At 46.3% G+C, this 14,320-nt stretch overlaps 1 protein-coding gene across 1 annotated transcript in view; it reads right to left on the bottom strand.

The window, feature by feature from the left end:
* NSMF (NMDA receptor synaptonuclear signaling and neuronal migration factor) overlaps positions 1-8,377 on the bottom strand; it is an 83,505-nt gene extending 75,128 nt beyond the window's left edge. Inside the window, exon 1 of the mRNA XM_073314110.1 lies at positions 7,735-8,377. Coding sequence (XP_073170211.1) covers positions 7,735-7,841 — 107 coding nt within the window. The 5' untranslated portion in view covers positions 7,842-8,377. The remainder of the gene's footprint in view (positions 1-7,734) is intronic.
* Between the last annotated feature and the right edge of the window lie 5,943 nt (positions 8,378-14,320).

Here is a 14,320-nt window from a genome sequence, read left to right as displayed (position 1 = left end):
GAGCGTTGGCCTGCTAAACCCAGGGTTGTGAGCTCAATCCTTAAGGGGGCCATTTAGGGATCTGGGGCAAAAATTGGGGATTGGTCCTGCTTTGAGCAGGGGGTTGGACTAGATGACCTCCTGAGGTCCCTTCCAACCCTGAGATTCTATGACCAAAGTTGTATTTTCCACAGTAAGACATCTACACTCCAGCTTCCTTCCTCTTGCTAAACTCACAGGGCTGTTATATGCTGGAGAGAATTTCATTTTCTTTATAGAGTATGTATATTTAAAAAGTATTCACTGTGCAATTTAGCCTCATACTGTGGGCAGACATTCCAGAAATCTGCCAAGGCCCTGATGCATTGAAAGCTTTGATGGACAGATTTCTTTATAAACTAAAATAATTAGGGCTGTTGATTAATCGCAGTTAAGTCATGCGATTAACTCAAAAAAATCAATCACAATTAATCGCACTGTTAAACAATAGACTACCAATTGAAATTTATTAAATATTTTGGATGTTTTTCTAAATTTTTAAATATACTGATTTCTATTACAACACAGAATACAAAGTGTACATTGCTCACTTTATATTATTTTTATTACAAATATTTTCATTGTAAAATGATAAACAAAAGAAATAGTATTTTTAGTTCACCTCTACAAGTACTGTAGTGCAATCTCTTTATTTGGAAAGTGTAGCTTCCAAATGTAGATTTTTTTGCCAGTAACTGCACTCAAAAACAAAACAATGTAAAACTTTAGCGCCTACAAGTCCACTCAGTCCTACTTCTTGGACAGCCAATCGCAAAGACAAACAAGTCTGTTTACATTTATGGGAGGTACTGCTGCCTGCTTCTTATTTACAGTGTCACCTGAAAGTGAGAACAGGTGTTTGCATGGCACTGTTGTAGCAGGTGTCACAAGACAGTTATAGGCCAGATGCGCTAAAGATTCATGTGCCCCTTCAAGCTTCAACCGCCATTCCATGAGCCATGCGTCCATGCTAGTGATGCATTTTTTTTTAAATGAATGTTCATTAAAATTGTGACTGAACTCCTTGAGGGAGAACTGTACGTCTCCTGTTCTGCTTTACCCGCATTCTGCCATATAGTTCATGTTCTAGCAGTCTCGGGTGATGACCCAGCACATGTTGTTTGTTTTAAGAACATTTTCACAGCAGATTTGACAAAACGTAAAGAAGGTACCAATGTGAGATTTCTAAAGATAACTACAGCACTCGACTCAAGGTTTAAGAATCTGAAGTGCCTTCCAAAAATCTGAGAGGGGCGAGGTGTGGAGCATGCTTTCAGAAATGTTAAAAGAGCAACACTCTGATGCAGAAACTACAGAACCCGAACCACCAAAAAAGAAAATCAACCTTCTACTGGTGGCATCTGACTCAGATGATGAAAATGAGCATGCGTCGGTCCGCTCTGCTTTGGATTGTTATTGAGCAGAACCCATCATCAGCACTGGATGCATGTCCTCTGGAATGGCGGTTGAAGCATGAAGGGACACATGAATCTTTAGCGCATCTGGCATGTAAATATCTTGTGACGCTGGCTACAACAGTGCCATGAAAACACCTGTTCTCACTTTCAGGTGACATTGTAAACAAGAATCAGGCAGCATTATCTCCTGCAAATTGTAACCAAACTTCTTTGTCCGAGCAATTGGCTGGACAAGAAGTAGGACTGAGTGGACTTGCAGGCGCTAAAGTTTTACATTGTTTTGTTTTTGAATGCAGTTATTTTTTGTATATAATTCTACATTTGTAAGTTCAACTTTCATTATAAAAGGATTGCCCTACAGCACTTGTATGAAGTGAATTGAAAAATACTATTTTTTTTTGTTTTTTTTACAGTGGATATTTGTAATAAAAAATAAAGTGAGCACTGTACACTTTTTATTCTGTGTTATAACTGAAATCAATATATTTGAAAATGTAGAAAACATCCAAAAATATTTAAATAAATGGTATTCTATTATTAACAGTGTGATTAATAGTGATTAATTTTTTTAATTGCTTGACAGCCCTAAAATAATCTGAACTATATTGCCTTTTGCACTGTCCATTTCTAACCACATCACTTCCTCTCTTCTTACCCCACTATCACCAGGATTTAAAGCTGTGCCTTAGAGCTTCAGAGTGACAAGATGCCTTAAGTCGATTTGTCAGCACAGTCTCGACTGGGCTCTACAGAGAAGTCTGCTGTAATTTTTTCTAGCAAAAAGAGCCCCCCGGGCTCCTATGAAAAGTTCACTTCCTCCAATCTGCTTGTGAACGGCTACGACTGGGGAAGCAGCCAGTGCTACTAATGGACCTATTCCCTTTATGATTGTCCACATAATATCAGCCCAGCAGCCACCAAGAAACAAAAGGCAAATATCTCGAGAGGGCTGCAGCTTGCGGCACAGCAGGGATGGAGCCAGCTCTCTGCCATCGTCATGGCCAATGTACCACAGTCAGTGTAAGATGTGAAGCTCATCTATATTTTTTTTTAAATCCCAAGTCCCATCAAGCAACAGAGACGTTTTTCAGGATCTCCCAGGAGCCATAAGAAAGGCCACACTGGGTCAGACCGCAGTGTCCTGTCTTCTGACAGTGGCCAGGGCCAGGTGCTTCAGAGGGGATGAACAGAACAGGGAATCATCAAGAGATCTATCCCCTGTCGCTCATTCCCAGCTTCTGGCAAACAGAGGCTCTCCCTGCCCATCCTGGTTCATAACCATTGATGGACCTATCCTCCATGAACTTATCTAGGTCTTTTTTGAGCCCTGTTATACTCTTGGCCTTCACAACATCCTCTGGCAAGGAGTTCCACAGGTTGACTGCACTGTGTGAAGAAATACTTCCTTTTGTTTGTTTTAAATGTGCTGCCTATTAATTTCATTTGGCAACTCCTAGTTCTTGTGTTATGAGGAGGAGTAAATAACACTTCCTTATTTACTTTCTCCACTCCAGTCATGATTTTATAGACCTCTATCATATCCCCCCAGTCATCTTTTCCAAACTGAAAATTCCCAGTTTTATTAATCTTTCCTCATAAGTCTATCATATTAAAAGGTAACAGGGACGGGCAATATACACCCAAATTCTATAGCATGGACCAAGTACCAGGGCCAGCTCCAGTGTTTTTGTGGCTCCAAGTGGCAAAAAAAAACCAAAAAAAAAACCCTTGCCGCCAAACACAGAGGCGGAGTGATGGTGCGGGCGCCGAATTGCCACTGGTGACCGAAGAAGAGTAGCGTCCCCGCCGCTGAATTGCCGCCGAGCTCAAAATACGCTGTGATGGAGTGGCCGCCGAAGGCACATTGCTGCCCCAGAGCCCGACGTCCTGCCGCTCCTTTACATTTGCCGCCCCAGGCACCTGCTTGGTTCGCTGGTGCCTGGAGTCGGCCCTGCCAAGTACCATGAAAAGAAAACCTTTCAAAGGGTAAATGTAATGGCCTGAGACATTCCAATAAATGGAGATATTTGGTAGGTTTGGCTTTTCACAGGATGGCGTTTTTATTACAGGGGGAATTGAAGATCACCTCACTGGGAAAGCTACCACCAGCCGTGTGGTCAGATATGCAGATAAGAACATAAGAATGGCCATACGGGGTCAGACCAAAGGTCCATCCAGCCCAGTGTCCTGTCTTCTGACAGTGGCCAATGCAAGGTGCCCCAGAGGGAGTTAACCTAACAGGTAATGATCAAGTGATCTCTCTCCTGCCATCCATCTCCACCCTCTGACAAACAGAGGCTAAGGACACCATTCCTTACCCATCCTGGCTAATAGCCATTAATGGACTTAACCTCCATGAATGTATCCAGTTCTCTTTTAAACCCTGTTATAGTCCTAGCCTTCACAACCTCCTCAGGCAAGGAGTTCTGCAGGTTCACTGTGCGCTGAGTGAAGAAGAACTTCCTTTTATTTGTTTTAAACCTGCTGCCCATTAATTTCATTGGGTGGCCCCTCGTTCTTAGATTATGGGAACAAGTAAATAACTTTTCCTTATTCACTTTCTCCACACCACTCATGATTTGCACCGCTACCGACTAGGGACCGAATGGCTCGGCAGCAGTTCTGCAGAAAAGGACCTAGGGATTACAGTGGATGAGAAGTTGGATATGAGTCAACAGTGTGCCCTTGTTGCCAAGGAGGCCAATGGCATTTTGGGATGTATAAGTAGGGGCATTGCCAGCAGATCGAGGGACGTGATCGTTCCCCTCTATTCGACATTGGAGTACTGTGTCCAGTTTTGGGCCCCACACTACAAGAAGGATGTGGAAAAATTGGAGAGAGTCCAGCGGAGGGCAACAAAAATGATTAGGGGACTGGAACACATGACTTCTGAGGAGAGGATGAGGGAACTGGGGATGTTTTAGTCTTCAGAAGAGAAGAATGAGGGGGGATTTGATAGCTGCTTTCAACTACCTGAAAGGGGGTTCCAAAGAGGATGGATCTAGACTATTCTCAGTGGTAGCAGATGACAGAACAAGGAGTAATGGTCTCAAGTTGCAGTTGGGGGAGGTTTCGGTTGGATATTAGGAAAAACTTTTTCACTAGGAGGGTGGTGAAACACTGGAATGCGTTACCTAGGGAGGTGGTGGAATCTCCTTCCCTAGAAGCTTTTAAGGTCAGGCTTCACAAAGCCCTGGCTGGGATGATTTAGTCGGGGATCGGTCCTGCTTTGAGCAGGGGGTTGGACTAGATGACCTCCTGAGGTCCCTTCCAACCGTGATATTCTATGATTCTATGATTTTATAGACCTCTAACATATCCCCCCTTAGTCTCCTCTTTTCCAAGATGAAAAGTCCTAGCCTCTTTAATCTCTCCTCATATGGGACCCGTTCCAAACCCCTAATCATTTTCGTTGCCCTTTTCTGAACCTTTTCTAATACCAGTATATCTTTTTTGAGATGAGGGGACCACATCTGTACGCAGTATTCAAGATGTGGGTGTACCATGGATTTATATAAGGGCAATAAGATATTCTCCGTCTGATTCTCTGTCCCTTTTTTAATGATTCCTAACATCCCGTTTGCTTTTTTGACTGCCGCTGTACACTGCATGGACGTCTTCAGAGAACTATCCACGATGATTCCAAGATCTTTCTCCTGATTAGTTGTAGCTAAATTAGCCCCCCATCATATTGTATGTATAGTTGGGGTTATTTTTTCCCGATGTGCATTACTTTACATTTATCCACATGAAATTTCATTTGCCATTTTGTTGCCCAATCACTTAGTTTTGTGAGATCTTTTCGAAGTTCTTCACAGTCTGCTTTGGTCTTAACTATCTTGAGCAGTTTAGTATCATCTGCAAACTTTGCCACCTCACTGTTTACCCCTTTCTCCAGATCATTTATGAATAAGTTGAATAGGATTAGTCCTAGGGCTGACCCTTGGGGAACACCACTAGTTACCCCTCTCCATTCTGAAAATTTACCATGTATTCCTACCCTTTGTTCCCTGTCTTTTAACCAGTTCTCAAGCCATGAAAGGATCTTCCCTCTTATCCCATGACAACTTAATTTACATAAGAGCCTTTGGTGAGGGACCTTGTCAAAGGCTTTCTGGAAATCTAAGTACACTATGTCCACTGGATCCCCCTTGTCCACATGGTTGTTTACCCCGCTCCAAAAAGAACTCTAATAGATTAGTAAGACATGATCTCCTTTTTCAGAAACCATGCTGACTTTTGCGCAACAATTTATGTTCTTCTATGTGTCTGACAATTTTATTCTTTACTATTGTTTCAACTAATTTGATGTTGGACTTACCGGTCTGTAATTGCCAGGATCACCTCTAGAGCCCTTCTTAAATATTGGCGTTACAGTAGCTATCTTCCAGTCATTGGGTGCAGTAGCTGATTTAAAGGACAGGTTACAAACTATAGTTAATAGTTTTGCAATTTCACTTTTGAGTTCTTTCAGAACTCTTGGGTGAATGACATCCGGTCCCGGTGACTTGTTACTGTTAAGTTTCTCAGTTCCCAAACCTCCTCTTGTGACACTTCTATCTGTGACAATTCCTCAGATTTGTCACCTACAAAAGACAGCTCAGGTTTGGGAATCTCTCTAACATCCTCAGCCGTGAAGACTGAAGCAAAGAATTTATTTACTTTCTCTGCGATGACTTTATCGTCTTTAAGTGCTCCTTTTGTATCTCGATTGTCTATGCTTGCATGATGCAAACCAAACCAGGCAAACTCAAAGTATTTGCCATTTACAAGGACTGAAAGGATCCACTCTGATGACTAGCTCATTAAAACATTAAACCCCTGCCTCGGTGGGGTGGGCATTTGGCACAGGGCATATTGAGCAATACCAATTGATGATGCCAGCAGAGCTGGGGAATATGTCCTGGGTACAACCTTCACAGATGAATTAACTCTTTGAAGGTTGTTCATTTGAAAACAGTTATATGACACTTGAGAGAACTGCATGGTACAATCTTATGTGCTGGCATGTCAGACATTTAGAAGTGAACTTTCTGTTTTGCACAGTCTAAGCAAATATTTATCATATATTAGACATTTTTCAAATATTTGCCATATGGCTATAGGTACTGTGTGTGTCAGCATTTCTAGAATGCAGAGGTACAATGTAGTTTCTATTGAACAATGTTCCTACTCTAAGTAGCCATTAGTTACATTCCCTACAGAAAGAAAAGGAGTACTTCTGGCACCTTAGAGACTAACCAATTTATTTGAGCATGAGCTTTCGTGAGCTACAGCACGGTATGCATCCGATGAAGTGAGCTGTAGCTCACGAAAGCTTATGCTCAAATAAATGTGTTAGTCTCTAAGGTGCCACAAGTCCTCCTTTTCTTTTTGTGGTTACAGACTAACACGGCTGCTACTCTGAAACCATTCCCTACAGAAGGATTGTTGAGAGAGACACATTATTTCTATTAGCTTAATGTACCCTTACTAAATGCAGTGTGAACTGCACTGTTCATTAGTCCTTGAGGTACTCACTCACACATACATTAACCAAAGGGACAGTACAAGATTTTGCCATACAGGGTGTTTCTGAGGAACACAAAAAGTTATGTCATTATATATGTAAAGTTCATATACCAAATGTGATTTCCTGATTGCAAATCAGTGCCATTAATTACTTGAGGTTTGTTTGTGTGTCCCCATGAGTGATTTTTTTGACAGGCCTCCCGCTAGGCAGATGGTTCCTTACACCTCATGTCATTTGCTATTTAAACCCACTGTAAAGCCAGAATAAAACTAAAAATAAATAAGCAGTATTCTCCACTGGAGCTTGCAGGTCAGCCAAAGATAAAGGGACCAAAGAAACCAGCATCACATTCTCTCCCAGCCCACACAATTGTCTTGATTGTCTTGTCAGTTTAGTTTGCTTTGCAGAGATAATACTATGTGTGTCTGGAAAAACAATGAGGCATCTAAAATATTTGCACGTTCAAGCACCACTCACCTAGTGAATTTCACCAGAAGGAAAGAGAGGAGGCAAATGCAAACACCTGCAATACTGAGTCTCATTATGCCCCCCCCCCCACACACACACACACCCTGCCCTCTGCAAATGCCCCAGTTTCTTCTATGCTGATATTGTAATGCAGTTAGCCCAACGTTTAGACTGCACACCCCATGCATCACATTGCATTTGCGTTAGCATTTCGTTTAGCAAGGCATTGTTTTCTTCCCAGCATGGCCAGAATCTTCTTGGGTAGTTATTTTTATCCCACCCCTGCCGCAACTTGTCTAGGCGGAGGTTATCACTCACCTGACTTTAGCTGCTACAGAAGACATAGCATCATTCCTCAGAGTCTTCCTTTTGGATACAGCTGTGCCCATATTCGCTGGGAGAAAAGCTTTGGAGGCAACATTCATTGCACAAAACCTCCGCCCATAACGCTGAGGGGAAATAACGGTAACAAAGAGACGGCACGAAGTCCTGCAGCGTGCCCCGATCCGCTGCTTTATTCCTCCTGCCGCGGAGCCATGTGCACTAGGATCCCAGGCTGGCAGTCAAGGGGCCAAGCCCCGCCATGGCACAGTGTCCGTACTGCCTCCTGCCATTCATCTCCTGGCAGCCTGGAGGAGACGCGCAACAGACCCGGCTCTCGCTAGTAAAACGCTTCCGCAAACCCGCTGCCTGGCTCCCCGCCGGCTGCCTGCGCAGGGATGGCTGCAGGGAGCTGGGTAATGGGAGGTCCAAGGGCGCCCCCTCTATATGCCGTGCAGGCTCCCCCCCTGCACGCCCCCCGTGCTGACATCACGGGCGGCATGGGAAGGAGGGGAGACGGGGGCTCGTCTCCAGGGGAGGGGGCGCCCGCGGCGCGAGCGGGAGAACGGGAAGCTGGAAGCCCGGCTCCGGGGGAGAAGGACGCGGCTCGGGAACGCGGCGCAGCCAGGGCACCTGCCGCGACCCCGGCCGCCGCGCGTCTCACTTCGCGGCGCGTGCTCCAGGCGCCTGGGGCCGCGCGCCTGCCCAGGACGGGGCGGGGCGCTCGCTGCCCGGCCGGGACTCCGCGCGCTGCCGTGGACGGGGCCCTGGGCCTCGAAGCTGGGACTTGGCAATGGGTGGCCGGAGCAGGGGTTTCAATCAGCCCATTAGAAAGCCGGGGCCAGGTGTGAAATCTGCCCCCAGCTCTCCCCGCGTGTTTCTCTCTGTGTGCAGGGCCTTTGAAAGGGGTGAGAGCCCTGCCTGCTTCCCCCCAGGAGCAGGCTTGGGGTGCTCCACTCATCCCTTATCTTTAAACAACCCCATTTTAAGGCCGTGCTGAAGTCATCCCCAAGTCAAAGTGGCCTGCGGAGCGGAGCAGAGCAGGTGGTCTGGCTGCTGCCTGGGGCCAGGGCTCCATCGCCAGCCTTTTCCCAGCCTGCAGGTCCCAGTCGGAGCGGGCCGTCCAGCTCCACACTCAGTCCTGAGAGCCAGCCCCTGGCCTTGAGGAGAAGGGGGAGCACAAGGGGTTCTCACAAACAAGCCCCTGAAACACCGTTAATATTCTAACCTATCCTGCTGCCCCTTTCTGCAGCTGCACCTCTTCAGTCCCACGGGGGAATTCACCTTCGCCCAGTGACTGTCACAGGCGCAAGCTGCACCTGCCCCATGCCAGCCTCCAACCACCTTACTCCTGGTGCTCTCTAAGGGTACGTCCGCTCTGCAAGGGGTGATGTGATCTAACAGTAGTGCTGGCCATGTGGCGGCCTGGCCTAGCAACCACAGTACATAGGCAGGGCCTCCGGCAGGTCGTACTCTCATTGCTAGCCTGAAGTCCATGTTGCCAAGTCTGTCTACACTACTTGTGTGACCTGTGCTAGCACAGATGTGTGTGCCTGCACTAGTCGCACCACCACTTCCCGTGAAGTGAAGTGCAGTTGCAAACAGAGGCGTGTTCTTACCTGGGGCTAGCTTTCGGCTGTGACCTGAGCTGCTAATTGAGATTTAAAAATGGAGTTTTGTGTCTTCATTACTATTTGAACTCAAGTTGGCTTCTTTTTTTCTTTTTCTTTTTTGCAGTGTAGACATACCACAAGGACAGCATTCAGTGCTGTCAACTCCCATTAAGTCCAATGACAGCTAAGGGCTCCCAGCAGCGCAAGGGGAAGTGTGTGAGGCTTTCCTGGACAAGGGGCTGAGCTAATGGTGGCTTCCTCACAGTCACCCTTCAGCTGTTCCATGCCCCCTCCCACCTCAGCCATTCATAGAATCATAGAATCATAGAATATCAGGGTTGGAAGGGACCCCAGAAGATCATCTAGTCCAACCCCCTGCTCAAAGCAGGACCAATTCTCAGTTAAATCATCCCAGCCAGGGATTTGTCAAGCCTGACCTTAAAAACCTCTAAGGAAGGAGATTCTACCACCTCCCTAGGTAACGCATTCCAGTGTTTCACCACCCTCTTAGTGAAAAAGTTTTTCCTAATATCCAATCTAAACCTCCCCCACTGCAACTTGAGACCATTACTCCTCGTTCTGTCATCTGCTACCATTGAGAACAGTCTAGAGCCATCCTCTTTGGAACCACGTCTCAGGTTGTTGAAAGCAGCTATCAAATCCCCCCTCATTCTTCTCTTCTGCAGGCTAAACAATCCCAGCTCCCTCAGCCTCTCCTCATAAGTCATGTGTTCTAGACCCCTAATCATTTTTGTTGCCCTTCGCTGGACTCTCTCCAATTTATCCACATCCTTCTTGTAGTGTGGGGCCCAAAACTGGACACAGTACTCCAGATGAGGCCTCCCCAATGTCGAATAGAGGGGAACGATCACGTCCCTCGATCTGCTCGCTATGCCCCTACTTATACATCCCAAAATGCCATTGGCCTTCTTGGCAACAAGGGCACACTGCTGACTCATATCCAGCTTCTCGTCCACTGTCACCCCTAGGTCCTTTTCCACAGAACTGCTGCCTAGCCATTCGGTCCCTAGTCTGTAGCGGTGCATTGGATTCTTCCGTCCTAAGTGCAGGACCCTGCACTTATCCTTATTGAACCTCATCAGATTTCTTTTGGCCCAATCCTCCAATTTCTCTAGGTCCCTCTGTATCCTATCCCTACCCTCCAGCGTATCTACCACTCCTCCCAGTTTAGTATCATCCGCAAATTTGCTGAGAGTGCAATCCACACCATCCTCCAGATCATTTATGAAGATATTGAACAAAACCGGCCCCAGGACCGACCCTTGGGGTACTCCACTTGATACCAGCTGCCAACTAGACATGGAGCCATTGATCACTACCCGTTGAGCCCGACAATCTAGCTAGCTTTCTACCCACCTTATAGTGCATTCATCCAGCCCATACTTCCTTAACTTGCTGACAAGAATACTGGGGGAGACCGTGTCAAAAGCTTTGCTAAAGTCAAGAAACAATACATCCACTGCTTTCCCTTCATCCACAGAACCAGTAATCTCATCATAAAAGGCGATTAGATTAGTCAGGCATGACCTTCCCTTGGTGAATCCATGCTGGCTGTTCCTGATCACCTTCCTCTCATGCAAGTGCTTCAGGATTGATTCTTTGAGGACCTGCTCCATGATTTTTCCAGGGACTGAGGTGAGGCTGATTGTCCTGTAGTTCCCAGGATCCTCCTTCTTCCCTTTTTTAAAAATTGGCACTACATTAGCCTTTTTCCAGTCATCCGGGACTTCCCCGGTTCGCCAGGAGTTTTCAAAGATAATGGCCAATGGCTCTGCAATCACAGCCGCCAATTCCTTCAGCACTCTCGGATGCAACTCGTCCGGCCCCATGGACTTGTGCACGTCCAGCTTTTCTAAATAGTCCCTAACCACCTCTATCTCCACAGAGGGCTGGCCATCTCTTCCCCATTTTGTGATGCCCAGCGCAGCAGTCTGGGAGCTGACCTTGTTAGTGAAGACAGAGGCAAAAAAAGCATTGAGTACATTAGCTTTTTCCACATCCTCTGTCACTAGGTTGCCTCCCTCATTCAGTAAGGGGCCCAGCACTTACTTATTTCCCCCAGCACTCCCTTATACCACCACACACACAGGGTCCTGTGTGTGTGAGACAGTGTAGGGATACCGATGCCAGGGAGCACTTTTGGCCCCACAATAGCATAAAGGGATCTCAGCTGGGCACAGAATCTTCCCGAGTTGAACTCTTTGTTGTATTAGGGGCAGAGAGAGACACACTCAGACCCTAAGAAGGGAACCACCACTTCACAAGAATGGCTCCCAGATCCTCCAACCTCCTGAGTCACCTTCCCTGCCTCTTTTCATGCAAGGCCCTAACTGCCAACCAGTTACCTCTGTAAACACATTAGCCTATCACTGCTCAAAACCAGGAGCTGTCATAAGGTCTCGGAGTGCTGGTGGAGAGTTTTCAGTAGGAAGTTATTGTAAAAGTGGCATGTAGACCCAAATTATCATATTTAGGAAGGGTCAGTCTGGCCTCCAAGTTCTGCACCGTATCCCAATATCTATGTGTCTAATAATCACTGCTTTGGCTGTGTCTTTGGTCTGGTTGTGTGTTCCTCAAACAGTCCTCACTCCCAAATTCTGCCAATTATCCTTGCGCAGCAAGCCTCATTTAAATAGTAGAGTTGGGCCCAAACCAAATCCCTGGGTGCAAATGTCACAGCTTAGCCTCATCCACACGAAACAGAAATAAATTGATGTGTCCATTAACTGTATAAGAATGAAAAGATGAAAACCATACAGAGAGATTCTAATTGCCATCCAGACTTCTAACCCAGGACCTCCTGCTCTCTGTGCCCCCCAGGCCACACTCTTCACGCACCTACAAGATAAGCGCCTTGGGGTATGCACATTTTTCTGTAATTTGCATTATTATGACACAATCACAAAGAAAAGAACACATGCTCACTGTTAAAAACATCACCTGTTTATCTGGCCACAAAAAGACAAATCATTTTCCATTCCTGCCTGAAATTCTTCATACAAATTAACGGCAGTTTCTCCATGCAACTAATCTGATTCTCCATTCACTCCCACCGGTTTTATACTTGTGAAACTCTGCTGGTGTTAATGGAGTTTCTCTCTCTTTAATCCACTGTAAGTGCAAGGAACATCAGGCTCAATGGTGGGAAACCACTTCAGCATTTTTCTCCTGCAAAATGGCCGTGTTTGTTGCAAAAACTGCAAAATTTCTCTACAAAATCAATAATTATTGCCATAAAAACATTTATTTCACTTGAAGGAAATGGCAACCCTTTACCCTCGGCTGTAATTCATGAATTTTCAGAAAAATATCAGCTTCTGCACATGAATTTACCCACAGGCAGTAATGGCTTCAAGTCTTGGGGGTGTAAATAAATCGATATTATGCCCTTCTGCAGCATATTTCTATGAGCTAGTTCAGTAGCAGTCACTTACATAGTAGGGAAGAATATTTCCCTCCATTGCAGGAATTTCTGGGTGAAATCCCATGGCCTCCAGCAGGTCAGATTAAATTATCAGAAAAATTCCTTCTGGCCTTAAGTTCTATGAATCTTTATATCATCTACATTTCTGAAGGGCTCTTTACAAACATTAACATCTGTCATTAATTCTCACACCCTCAAGCTGTGATGCCTGGGTAAATTTTGTTATCTCCATCTAAGAAACAAAAATGGGCTTGATTTGACAACATGCTGGGCACCCACAAAACTAATTGTAGCCAATTTAACTATCCACTAGGTGTCACTGTTTTAGTTAAGCTTTTGTCAGCGTTTCAGCCCATTTGTGTTGTATTTGCATCTCTCTGATCTGGCCCCTGAAAGGCTTGTGAGATTTACTCGTGGGGGCATTCTGTGCCAAAAGTATTAAAATTCTGCCCACAATATTTTAAAATTTTGCAAAATTCTGCAAATTTTATTTGTCAAAATAACACTACATAATCATGCCAGTTTCAGTTATTTTGGTAATTTATTTCAAAATACCTGTCAGCAAGTATGTCTGTAACAATACAAACACACACAAAAATTCCCCCAAGAGTAGAGAGTTAAAAACAACCCTATGACAACCCAGACCTGTTTCTCTGCCTCCTTCCCCCCCAGAGCCCAGTCAGGTGGCCAGACACCCAAAATCCCTCGCCCTCAGAGCCCAGCCATGAGGCCCATCCCAGCCAATACACCCCAACCCTCTCCCCTCAAGAGCCCAGCCGTGGGGGGCCCCAGTTCCAAATACCTGCATTCCCTCCTCCCCCTGAGCCCAGCCACAGGCCCCCCTGGCCCAGATACCCACACCCCCTTCCTCCCTAGAGCCCACCCATGGGACCCCCCAACCCAGAGACCCTTCCCCCTCCCCCGCAGAGCCTAGCCATGGGTCCCCCACTTGCCCAGATACCCGCACCTCCTCCCCTCCAGATCCCAGTCATGGGGGCCCCCTGGCCCAGATACCCGCACCCCCTTCCTCCTTAGAGCCCAGGGATCCAGAGGGAGATACAGCCTCATGTTTGGTCCCAGCCTTGCATGGAGTTTCCTGTGCACCACCCTCTCCTTTCCTGAGGACATGCTGGGAACAGCAGCTGCCAGGAATCCTCAGGCTCCCTCTCCCTCTTCGCCCAGCAATGACTTCTCTATGCAAACTGCGCTCTGTCAGGTTCAGTGGCAGCTAGCAGCACTGCAGCCAATTTCTGTGGGGGAAAGGAAATTCTGCACGCGCGGCGTTAATTTCTGCCAAATTCTGCATTGTGCAGCAGCGCAGAATTCCCTCAGGAGTAGAGATTTCCCCTTAGCACTTTGTTCCATTCTGGCCACCCCCATGGAGGGCTGCATACAGAGTTACATTTGGAGTAACTCAGTGCTGCTAGCTAGCCACTCCTGCTCCTCCCACTTATTGCACTGCTTCGCCTTTTCTCTTGATATGGGTCGTTCTCTTGTGATGATTAGGGGTCTATGCAGCATCACA

This window comes from Lepidochelys kempii, chromosome 16 (genome assembly GCF_965140265.1).
Source record: "Lepidochelys kempii isolate rLepKem1 chromosome 16, rLepKem1.hap2, whole genome shotgun sequence".
NCBI classification, from domain to species: domain Eukaryota; kingdom Metazoa; phylum Chordata; order Testudines; family Cheloniidae; genus Lepidochelys; species Lepidochelys kempii.
This window is presented reverse-complemented; position numbering and strand designations above follow the sequence as displayed.